Raw genomic sequence first — 12889 nt, forward strand, 5'->3', positions numbered from 1 at the left:
ATTAGACCTGCAGGACTACTGAGGGGTGGTGCTACTGGGATGGGTTGGTCAGCTGAAAGGCACTCCTACTGTGGGAGCACACTGACCACCAGCAGGCAGCTCTGCGTTGAGCGTCTGCCCCCTGCGTTGAGCGTGATCAGTGTGCATCATAGTGACCAGTCGTTCGGTCATTCGGTTGCTTAGGCTTTTATATATACAGAAATCTATTAAATAGTTGGTTTAGGTTTAGAAATATGAGTAGCCACAGAAAATTATTATCGAAGTTCTTTTACCAATCAATACAAGCTTAACTCCTTCAAAGTGGAAGTATTATAAAATGGAAAGTTTCTCTCTCACTGTTTGTGTGTATGTGTGTGTAGTATGTCATATAGATGTATATATACCTACATGTATGTATGTATGTATGTACACATGTATATATCATGAAAAACAGAGGAACACACACTACACTAATACTTAACTACATTCAACACATGAGATTATTTTATGACCAGGCAAACACTTGAGGTAATACCAATACTTTGTGGATGAGGAAAGAAAAACAAATCTAAGAGGAAATAACAGCCATGAGAAAAAATTTTATTTTCTTTTAAACTGAACTCATAAAGGTTCCTTTAATCAAAAATGATCGAACCACTTAGCTTCAGGGGTGTAATAAATGCCAACTCTATGTGGTAAGCAAAATTTAAATTTCTTGATGGCTTAACTAGCAGACTATTAAAATATCTGATGTATGATATCTGGTATCTTCTAGTAAATAATCCAGTTTATGGATACCTGTCACATTGTTTTGATCAATTTCATACATTTAACTGATTCTTCTAAACGGATGCTGGTCCACTATATAGATGAAAATTACTCCATAAAGTTTACATCAGATATCTGGAAAAGTCACATTTATAGTCATGGCTACTATCAGCTGTCAAGCCAAAGAATATTAAAGAAAACCAAGAATTTTTAATATATGCTGGTTAATTTATCATCTAAGTGACATATGTAGTATAACAAAACAATTGAAAATGGTTAAGCAAAATTCTGCATTTTGAAAGGTTCCTTTTTTTCTGGTTTTATTTTTTATTGCAACTATGATTTGAGAAGCCATGGTGAGAAAGCAAATTAGCAGGAACCATAAAAATAGAGTTGCTAAATAAAGTACACACTAAGATTTTTTTTTCCCTCCCACAGATTATTTAAGACATTCATTTTTTTATCGCTAATATACCAATATTTTAGTTTGCTATGAAAACTAGTTAAACCAAAAAAAAAAAAAGAAAACTAGTTAAACCATCTATCCCAGGGTTTCTCAACATTGACACTACTTATATTTGGGGCTAGATAATCCTTTATTATGGAGAGACTATCCTATGTATTGTAAGATGTTTAAGAGCATCCCTGGCATCTACCCAATAGATGCCAATAGTACTCTCCCACAACAGCTGAGACAACTAAACATGTCCAAACATGGTCAAGTGTCCTCTGTGGGGTTGAAATCTCCCTTAGTTAAGAACCATTGGTGTATTCCTACCCAAAATACTTTCCTTGGTGAAAATTACTTCAGTACTTCCTAAACTACTCTTCCTTGGGGATTCCCAGACAGCTTCAGCAGAGAGATCATTAAACTTCCTAAAGCCATATGCAGAATACTCTGGGTAGGTTTTTACTTGTGTGCATGCACTGGGATGTGTTTCATCAGATCCTGAAAGAGTTATCCCAAAAATGGCAATTAAAAAAGGGTTAAGAATTAGTGCTTCAACTAAAATATTCACTGTTCCCTGAGCCATCTTTTCAAGGCTATAAAGATTGACAATACTAGTTTATACAAAGCAAATAATTTATTGGTGCTATTAATTATTAGGCAAAATTGCTTTTACCACACGTACAAACCCTTCATTCAACAAATATTTGCTGAGTGCATTCTATAGGGTGTCCCAAAATTCACGTAAGAAGTAATTTTGATAGAAAACACAATTAAAAATTGTAAATTTTTTATTGATTCATAAAGTATACAGTATAGGGTTATGTATGGAATAGCACATCGGGTAAATGGCCTCCACGGCTTTGCTGGCACATACGCAAAGCCATGGTCTTCAATGGTCTTCATTGTCCCTGCTCCTGGGCCATAATTGGTACTTGGTAATGCTTATCAAATTGAAGGGATTGAAATCAAAGGGCAACAGATATTAGAATCTGATTCAATAAACCAAGTAAAATTAGGCTTTTGTTGTTGTTGTTAATGCTCACGCAAAATTCAAATCTTGCGTGAATTTTGGGACACCCTATATATTCTAGACACCATGTTATTAGTATTTAAAAGCTAAACTTAAATTCTATTTCCCTTACCAAAAATAAATAAATAAATAATTTTAAAAAAATTAAATAGCAGTATAAAATCCATATTTATTGCCTATAACCAACTAAAATTTCTGCTTCTCAAAAGTTAACATAAGAAAATGCACTAGTTATAATGCTAGTGCCTAAAGATAAAGGTAAATAAATAAAATAAACATAATTTATTTTCTAAAAAGATACAAATCTTCAAAAAGAAACTTAAAGATACTCAGACTTATATAAATAAGTTATTGTTCAATAGATTCCTTTTCATCTCTCCTTTCCCTATCTTAAACAAAACTCAAATGTACTGAATGATATACTATGTATTAGACATAGTTATTAAGCCCAGAGGATACCAAGTGAATAAAAAAATATAATGAGATAACCAAGTGCCTAACATCATGCCTTAGAACACAGCAGAAGTTCACAGTTCCTTTTCTTCCTTTCTGTCCTCAAGATGCTTACAGTCTCATCTCCAATAAATATCACATGTCTTACATTTCTCTTTTAAGTTATCTTTTAGATGCTGGACCAAAAAAAAAAATTCTCTTTGTAATTCAAATTATGTAAACTAACTGAATAAACAGCAGCTAAGTATGTAAAATGTTTGAATAATTATAATTCTATAACCACATGAACATTTCTTTCTTTTGTTAAAGCAAATAATCCCCAAGAATCCCATTCTTCCTATAGTACAATTTAAAATTTATAGAACCACTAATCTTTTTTGGATTATACAACTGTGATATACAACTTAAAGAGCTATTGCATTCAATAAGTGGTTTGGGGATAAACACTAATGTAATCAATAAGTATATAAAAAATTACTAGAAAAGAATATGTCTGTTTCAAAGTTATCAAATGGATTAATGTTAGAATGAGTATAATGAGAAAATGATGCTTTAAAATATGTGGTGAATAAATCTTCACAAATAAGTTAGAAAGTAATCCTGTGTCTGTAAATGAACATATCACCCCCAAAAAATCAACACCATCATCTCTAGCCAAAAGCAAAACTACTAAGAAACAGAAGTAATTTTTTATAAAAAGAACAAATAATGAAATTGTTATGCTTATTTTATATACTGACAATTAACTGAATAATATTATGTAATAAACTTAACCTTCACAGAAGAGATTATATTGATCATTGTAAATCACACGAAAATTCTAAACAGACCGTATCAAATTATCTAGGGGGGGAGCGGATTTTCCAACTCAAAATGAAAAAATGTTACATTATTTATATATTTACCTGCACAGCAAGGGAAGCGGCATTGTCAGAAAGCAAAATTTGCTCCCCTGTGGAAATACAATAAAATGTTTGAGTCAAAAGTGTGATTGCTAACCAAGTCAGATATACTTATATTTTTATTTTTAAAAATTATTCTTATTTTTAAAAAGATATAGCCTTCTAGTAACATAAGTATTAAGTTCTAGATCAATGCTATTTAATTATAATTTTGATTATATTATCATTGTATGTAAACAATTATAAAACAAGACTACGCTAAAACTGATTATCACATTGTTATCAGCAATATATAATTAAAATCGCTCACTTAAAAACAAATTCATTTTTCAAGTTTTCAAGATATTCCTCTTCTTTTCATTAAAATTAAGTATATTTTAAAATTAAGTACTATTTGTATCTACTCAAACCTCTCTAGTTAAAACTATTTGAAATCATATAAAACCAGCTTGCAGTTAATATTGCACAGTGTGTTTAGGTCTGTCACACAAAAGAAAGATGACAAGTTCACTGCAATAAAAATTCCATGCTTAGAAGACTAGGGCTGCTGCCTATTAGTCTTCATTACTTTGCAGTCTTCTGACAACTGTAGCAGGCTGCTGAGCCCCAAATGGGGTCCATAATGTGATCTGATGATATATGAAGAGCTGCTAAAGGGAGCCTGAACATCCTGGCCTATACATTTTAACAGTTCCTTTTTACTGCGAGCCCACTTTACCACAGGACTTCAAAAATCTGCTGTGTCAGCTATTGGTGCAGTAAATCTGCCAACTGCTCCTGCAACCACATCATTTTACACTGCCTACAGCAGCCAATATAATGAGTCAATAATAAACTAAGGACCTTATAGGCCATGAATAGTTGGTTTACACTGGCAGATACAAGTTTAGGCAAAATCTCTTAGACAAATTATACAAGGGAAGCCTTTTTATGTTTTATGTTCTCCTTGCAGTAAATTATATTATTGAAGGAATTTTTTTTAATAGATATATTTTGATGCAAGGCCATTTTTAATTGTGAACAAGTTCCTACCTTTCAGTTGCTGATATAATGTAGCATTTTCAGGCCAAGGTTCTACAGCTGTGGAAACAAGGCAGTGGTAATTAGGCACATAGGGCAAAAACATATAAATAATCCACCAAGTTAAATAAGCACATGCATTGGCCTAGAGCAGCGGTTCTCAACCTGTGGGTTGCGACCCCTTTGGGGGTCGAACGACCCTTTCACAGGGGTCGCCTAAGACCATCGGAAAACACATATATAATTACATATTGTTTACAGTAGCAAAATTACAGTTATGAAGTAGTAACGAAAATAATTTTTTGGTTGGGGGTCACCACAACATGAGGAACTGTATTAAAGGGTCACAGCAGTAGGAAGGTTGAGAACCACTGGTCTAGAGCATTTAAAGTCAATTGCCAAGTTACCTTAACTGTGGCAACTACTCACACTACCTTAGAATCTAACTTAGATTACACAGGTTACACAGGTAACCTGTGTAAGTAGGTTAGATAATGTTTTAAATGCATGTTTGGTTTATTGTTTGGTGGTCATTTGTTTTCTGTTTGTTTGTTTGTTATGGGGAGGAAGTGGAAGATATCTTGCCCAATCGAAAGTAAGAATTGAAAAAACTAACTTAGCCTATATGCTACTATTCCTTTAGCCTCCTTCAAACACAGACATATCCAAAATGTTACTCATATATATATAAAGATACTGAATTCTGATTTACTATAAAAATAGTGAAATAATATTTATATTTCACTGTAAACATTTAACAAAGTAAATTTTCAAACAGACAACAATGCATGAAAGAATCAAATATATCTGTATGATGCTATGCATGTTGCTTTATAAGCTGGTAGTACTTAAACATATAGTGGAATCCTGCTGTATTCTAGAACATTTCATTGCCTTGATCCCACCACCACCACCCCACAAAATCGAAGGAGAGTAGCATGACAAAGCAGTAAGTACCTACAATGTCAAAGCTGATAAAGTTAATTTTAGACCTAAAGTCAGGTTTGACCTTGACTTTTAACCATTCATCTACAGAAGACTAGTTAGCTACAAAAATATTAGTAACTTATCAGTGCTTGGAAAAGGCACTAGATTTAAATTCTATATAATCAATTGCACTTAAGAAGCAACGTCTCCACTTATAGAATATATAGGATATGATTTGTTGAATTGTCCTTTGTAAAAGCCATAAAACATCAGAATCACCAATTCTGGCATAGTAACTACATTTGCTCTCAGGAAAAAAGTAAATTAAATACATGAAATTTGATAATAATTGGTATTTTCTTATTCTGTTTATAATAAATACAGTTTCTGTGATATAGCCATAAGTTATCATTTAATATATAACCCTAGCTGACTTTTTTAAAGAAATGTATGTATGTGAAGTATTTTTTTTCTTATGAATGATCATTTAAGATGCACTAAAACAGTCCCAGGGATAAGGTGACTCCTTAACTTGCTTTTATTTACACTTTAGAATTAAAAGGAAAACGTAATAGTATTATAAATTATAAATGCTAGCTTTGCTTTGGTTTAGTTTGGGCTACACAAAATTAAGCTCATACTTAAGGTTAATACCATGAAATCACCAAGCAAATAATGAACATACATAGTTTTATATGCTATTACCCACCACATTATACACACACGTAAAGGCTACTGAGTTTCAACTCACATACCAAAAAGCAGTGAAACTAAGTATTTATTATGTTATTGTAAACTTTTTAACAAAGTAAAATTGCAGTAAGAAACCCAATTAACCTGTGTAACACAGTTTTATAAAAAGTCAGGGAAACAAAAACAAGCTGACATCAGCAAATTACTCAAAAATAACCTTTTAGGATAAATTGTATGGTCAGCACACCTACACTGTTTACATCTATATGAGAAACAATACAATGAGGTTCATTCATTATAAGATCCTACATCATCAAAGATTCAATTGTATGTACTATATTAATATTATTAAAGCAATAAAGCATAGAAATAAAATTTACAAAAATTTCAAAGATCTTGAAACTAAGTTCCTTGAGGACATAGATGTGTTATATACAGTATATCTTCTGTATCGTGTTGTGCATATAGTTGGTGTTCATTAATTGTGTGTTGAAAAAAAGAAAAGGGTTATTTTGGTTAAACCTACTACTCTATTCCCTAAATATTTTGGCTAATCAAAATTTTATCTGAACTGCCCTGGCTGGTGTTGCTAAATGGTTAGAGCATCAACCTGTACATGGAAAGGTCCTGGGTTAGATTCCCAGTCAAGGGCACATACCTGGGTTGCAGGTTCAATCCCTGGCCAGGATCAGGGAGCATGTGGGAGGCAACCAAATGGTATGGTATGACTCTCGCATCAATGCCTCTCTCTCTCTCTCTCTCTCTCTCTCTCTCTCTCTCTCTCTCTCTCTCTTCCCACCCTCCCTTCCACTCTCTAAAAAATCAGTGGAAAAAATGTCCTTGGTACTGAACTTAATATTATCAACTATGTTAAAGCAATGGATGTCCTAATTAAATATTACAGTAATTTTAACTGCTGGTTAGCTGTTTTATACACACGAGACATAGATTTAAATTTTTAAAAACAATGGAATAGCATTCCCTTAGCATTAAATACATGCTGAATATAATTTAAGTGTTCTCTGATAAATCAGAAACTATTTCACTACTCTGCAGTATCAAGTTCTCATATAAACAGTAATTTATGTTGAGTTAATTTATCATCGCCCCCATAGATTCTTCAGATATATTACAATAGACATATGTGAAAGTAAAAGAAATCTTGCAACATACTGCCTAACTGCAAATAAGAACAAAGGAGTTGCCTACAAATACTAAAAGCTCTGCTATTAAGAACCTAAAGCTGAAAATGGGGGTGAAAGTGCTATGCTTTTCTTGGTCCAAGATGCAAACTATGTTCCAACTCAGAAATTATTATTGAAAAGAAATTCTTGGAAAGTAACTGCCAAAACGTCTGATACTATCTTCACAGCTAGAACCTACCATTTAAAAAGAGAAGGCAAGACGGCTGACAGAAACCTATTTAATCATGTTATTTTAACAGCCTGGAATTCCAGTGCACCCACAGACCAGGTGGCAAGAAATGCTAGATGAGGCAGGGAATGATTAGCTACCTATCTCACCCATGAGCAGTTGAGAGTATACAAATATCACTGATTTAAATGTGTCACCTACCTAAAGCAGCTCAAATAATTACATTTTAAGCATGACATGGAACAAGAAATGGCTAGCTTGTTATTCGATAGAGTGTCCAAAGTGAAAATCCTAAGTTGTTAGAAAATGAGCTCTATAACTGCCTTTATAAGTCCATGAATCATGAACATTATTACCCACACATAGCAAAGTACAAAGCTTATTTCTTGGTTTGGGTAATATTAATTAAAGCCTTTTTATTGAGACTATTATGTGAAAGACAAAGTCCAAAAATACAACTTCTTCCCCACTCCTCTTCCCAAGATTAGGCAAGTCAATACCCACCCCTTGTTTCTGACCCTACGTAATGGAGAGATTACGAACTTAAAATTATAATGATGACTACAGTCCTTAAAAATCTGTAGTATTTAAAAAGAAAAATCTTTTTAAAACAATAATAAAACATTTTCATCTCATACAAGTTTTACTTCAGTCAACCTAAAATGTTTCAGACCACAGACTAAGTCTTTTTATTTTATTTTTATTAAATTTATTGGGGTGACATTGGTTAATATTATCTGTCCACCATTATGTGCCCACCACCCAAACCCAAATCATCTTCTGTCGCCATATATCTGCCCCTTTACCCTTTACTGTCCCCTACCCCCTTCCCTCTGGAAACCATCATAGTGTTGTCTAATTCAAGAGTGAATAAAATTTCAAAATTCATCCAACATATTTTCAATTTATACCAGCAAAAGTATACACTGATATGAAATGTCTTTTTAAACCTGCCTTAGAGAAGGGCCAAACTTAGAATAAATATAGAAGGTGTAGCTAAAAATTTCTGAATAGAAGGCTAGTAGGAAATGGGGATTGAGAGAGAATGCTGTCAAATGCTATCAAGGTGCAAGTTATTGGTATTATTAGACAAAAAGTAAACTTTATGCTTAACATACATCAATAGTTTGTGTGGCTCTTGAAATAAACATCAGAATCATCAGTTTGGCCTTACACATAATTCTCTCTACTCTTTGGCCTCAGCATAACTCCACTCCACCCACTCTGTACTCCAGCCACACTGGCCTTCATCCTGTTCCTGAATGAGCCCCATTCCTTCCTGCCCTAGAGATTCATTTGGGCTGTCTGTCTCCTCTGCCCTGGAGCAATCTTCCCATCCTTCTGTGTCCTCACATCTCTGCTCAAACATCACTTCCTGGGGTTGGGCCAATTTCATGGACATGCAACCTGAGCAGATGCACAAGCCTACACTTAGAAAGGCTCCACCCTTGGTTTAATGTTGTGCTATCTCAATCCTGGAATACTTTTGAACAAGGGGCCTCTCGTTTTCATTTTGCACTGGGCCTACAGCCAGTCCTGTCTTCAGGGAAGCCTTTGACCTCCCTGAATAGTTCAAACACTCTTTGCAAACTTGAAGAGCATGCACACTCCGTTGTACCAGTTAACAGTCAACATTTTGACACAGAAGTCAGGATTATTTGATTGCTTATCTCTCCCAAGAACATAAAAACACCGTAAGTCCCCATGTCCAGTTTTTGTTACCACTTCATCCCCAGAACCTAGCACCTTATAGGCAATCAGTAGATTTTGACTGAATGAATGTTTTCTATTCCCTATCATTATTATTATCAATCTGTTACCATTTAGGCTAAGAATGCAGCAGAGAAGATTAGGAAACTATACAACATGCCCTAAAAAAGGAAACTTTACCCAAAAACTTTAATACCACAACCAGTAACACAACTGTAAAAATATTAAACAGCTGCCTGAAATAGTTGGCAGAATTTAATTCTATAAACTTACCTATGCAATGACCCTTAACACTGGAAATCTGTTTATATATTTTATATCAAATATGTAGTTTTCATGAGATATTACTGTTATAACCCTCCTAAAACTAATAAGGCCCTCAACCATTGATAAGTAATCTCACTAATCCCCTTTCCACATTCTAAAACCAACTCAGGGATCACCAGCTTTAAATCTCATGTCCCCATCAATAAAATATATGCGCATGCAGGCCCAAATAGATTTAGAAATCATACCGTTGATATTCCTGAACTAATAAATCACATCCATTATAAAACATACACTAAAAATGAAAGTAGAGTTTTTAAAAATTGAAATCCAAGTTTCAATAGTTTAGTCCTGTAATTTAAAGGATTGCTTTGCACAATACAGGGTGTTTTTACCACACCCAACTTTGGATAACACTGTTCTAGTTAAATAACTATCTCTTAGAAATTTTAGAAGAGAACCCAGCCATTCATGACCCTTGAACAAAGAAGTATCCTCCTCTATTTTAGTAAAATCCTTTACTGACCATAGAAAAAGCTTGGAAAGAACACACACAAATTAATGGGAAGAAGGGATATCTGCCTACCTTATCTACCTAGCAACAGGACCCTTTTTGGGGGCAAGTGTGAGAGCACTTAAAATTTCCCCATACATTTCATAGTTTCTCACATTCGTGACTTTGCTCAAATTATTCCCTTCTGTCCAGAATACTCCTTCAGCAGCACAAACTTAAATCCTATACCTTTCTCAAGACCAAGTTAAAATGCTACCTCCATCTAGAAGGCTTCTGTTAACTTATCAAACCTAATTTCTCTTTTATCTATACTGTCCATAGCAGTTTGTACTTGTCTTAGATCATATATTACTTTCTACTCTATTCTATTATTGTGTCAATATCTTATCTCCCATTCAAGACAGTAAGTTCCTAGAATGTGAAAAATTCCTATGGTCCTGAGATTATTTATTAAAGCCTTGGATTCTCAATTGCTCCAAACTGAATATGGCATTTATAATAATGCATGCCAAAATATGAAATTCAAATTAAGCAAGATTTAAATGTTTTGATCAAAGTATCATTTAAAGCTAATATCTTTATTATAAGAGTTCCAAAGTAAAACTACCCACCTTTCAGAAATTTATTGTTTCACAATAAGAAACTACTATATCATTTTCATACCAAAGCAACAATTTAAGGTACTCTTAGTGACTGCAAAACAAGGTTTCTCTCCAATTAACATTATTAAAAGTCTTTTATCCACCTAGTTAGTCCTTTACTTATTTTCCAATTTTGCCCAAGCAAAATGATTACATTTAGTATCTCTTTTACCAGGAGCAAAGGAGATGCCTCTTATGATTTCAATCTTCAGTGGAATAGAGAGGGTTTTTTTCATTCAAATGAGTATTTTTAAATTTTTCAAAGAAACTTTCTCTATGCCTAAGAGTATTTATGTTGGAGAACAAAGTTTAAAAAACAAGAGAGAGAGGGGATCTATATGCTTGGATTTTTGAAAGTCATAAGATAAACTTAATAATACATAAATAAATTAGTGTTAAAAATGCACACATTGTAAAGAAACACCCATAGCCCCCCCAAAATATATATATGCTTCTCTTTTAATTATCTTTAAGGTACCTACTATTTTTAAGTTTTATCAACCAATACAACAGAACCAAAAAAATCAATATTCTTCACTACTAATCCATTATAATTTTTTTTATTTTTTTAAATTCTTTATTAGTTAAGGTATTACAAATGTGTCCTTATCCCCCTCCCCCATTAACCCCCATCCTCCCTCGCCCCCCCCCCCACTCATGCTCTCATCCCCCTGTTGTCCATGTCCATTGGTTTGGCTTATATACATGTATACAAGTCCTCTGGTTGCTCTCTTCCCCTTACCCCCTCCCTCCCCTACTTTCCCTCTGGGGATTGATAGTCTGATCACTGTTTCTCTGTCTTTGGATCTGTCCCTGTTCATCAGTCTATGTTGTTCTCTATAATCCACAAATGACATTATAATTTTTAGAGAAATGACTACTGGCCAATAAATTTTAGGGATATATATATATATATATATATATATATATATATATATATATATATATATCCCTAGATCTCTTAGAGGCTCTACCTTTTACCTGAGGTATTCTTTCAAGTATCAGGTTGGGTGACAAGTCATTGTGGTAGTAGATGATCTCTCTATTCCATTCAATTCAGGGTACATCAGTATGAAAGTGCTATGACCTAATAAACAAATCTAATTCCAAAGTCCATCTCTTGATGATCTAACCTAAGAGGACAAGAGAAAGGCCATGAAAAGCAGTGCCCTATATTGTTGTTGGTTTTTAAATTCTGCATTCTTAATGTACAATATGACTCCTCTGGCATATGAATGTAGGTAAAGACATAATTTGTAGAATAATAAGCACTAATATTACATGCTGCTTCAGTGCTGTCATATTTCTAATCCATCAAATTGATTAATGTTATAATAACTCTACACAAACCTATCATTTGTGCACTAATGAAGTAAACTACAGTTTATCCTTAGGCAACTGGATCCCAAAAGCTCATAGATGTCATCTCTTCAGCTTCCAAAGACGATGTAGACAGTGCTATACAAAAGGAGTAAGAAACATGTATAGCCTACCTCCAAATTTGAATGGCTTTCTGCCAAAGGTGTAAATACAAATACTACTAATATAACAAAATGCTCAAAGAGCATTTGACAGCTCTAAAACATGGACAAGTTACGGCAACACACAAAGAGAAAAGAAGAAAATGAATTTACTAATTTGACATAAATACTATTCTGATGATCTCAGTGATACCAGCAGACATTAATTTCAAAACCTAACAAGTTTTAAACGGTTATGAAATGAAGGCCTTATTTAAAGTAGATTTTAAAAATGTTTAGACTTAAAATATGATAACGTGACTTTATTAAAACTAGATTTTTAAGAGCTACGTATTAAATTCAAAAACAATTCAAACTGCAAACTATAGTACAATTCAAAGATAACACTATATCTCAGATATCACTGATAATGAAATGATTAAATAGTGATGCTCTGAGCTACTGTTTCATAGGGGATGTTTAATGATATTACACACGATATGTTAGGAGGAAGTGACTCTTCCCACAAAAAAAGTTTAAAACCTATCTCCCATCACCTCAATAGCCAGAGAGCAATGTTTACGTCAGAAAGTGGCTCATGTGAAAAAATGGAGAAGTGCAGTGTAAAATGTCATTTCCATAAACCTAAAAAAACTGGCAGGTAGCATTTTGTATTATTAGCTGTAAGTCTACTGTCTTA

The 12889-nt window shown here is 33.6% G+C and overlaps 1 protein-coding gene across 3 annotated transcripts in view; it reads right to left on the reverse strand.

The window, feature by feature from the left end:
- The window catches only part of MTX2 (metaxin 2), a 67881-nt gene that overhangs the window by 38733 nt on the left and 16259 nt on the right, over nucleotides 1-12889 (reverse strand). For all 3 annotated transcript variants that reach the window (XM_059704000.1, XM_059703998.1, XM_059703999.1), the window contains exons 2-3: nucleotides 4616-4663; nucleotides 3587-3633 (exon numbers count right to left, since the gene is read on the reverse strand). In XM_059704000.1, the coding sequence (XP_059559983.1) occupies nucleotides 3587-3633; nucleotides 4616-4663 (95 nt within the window). The remainder of the gene's footprint in view (nucleotides 1-3586; nucleotides 3634-4615; nucleotides 4664-12889) is intronic.

The sequence above is a fragment of the Myotis daubentonii genome, chromosome 7, assembly GCF_963259705.1.
Source record: "Myotis daubentonii chromosome 7, mMyoDau2.1, whole genome shotgun sequence".
In the NCBI taxonomy this organism is placed as follows: domain Eukaryota; kingdom Metazoa; phylum Chordata; class Mammalia; order Chiroptera; family Vespertilionidae; genus Myotis; species Myotis daubentonii.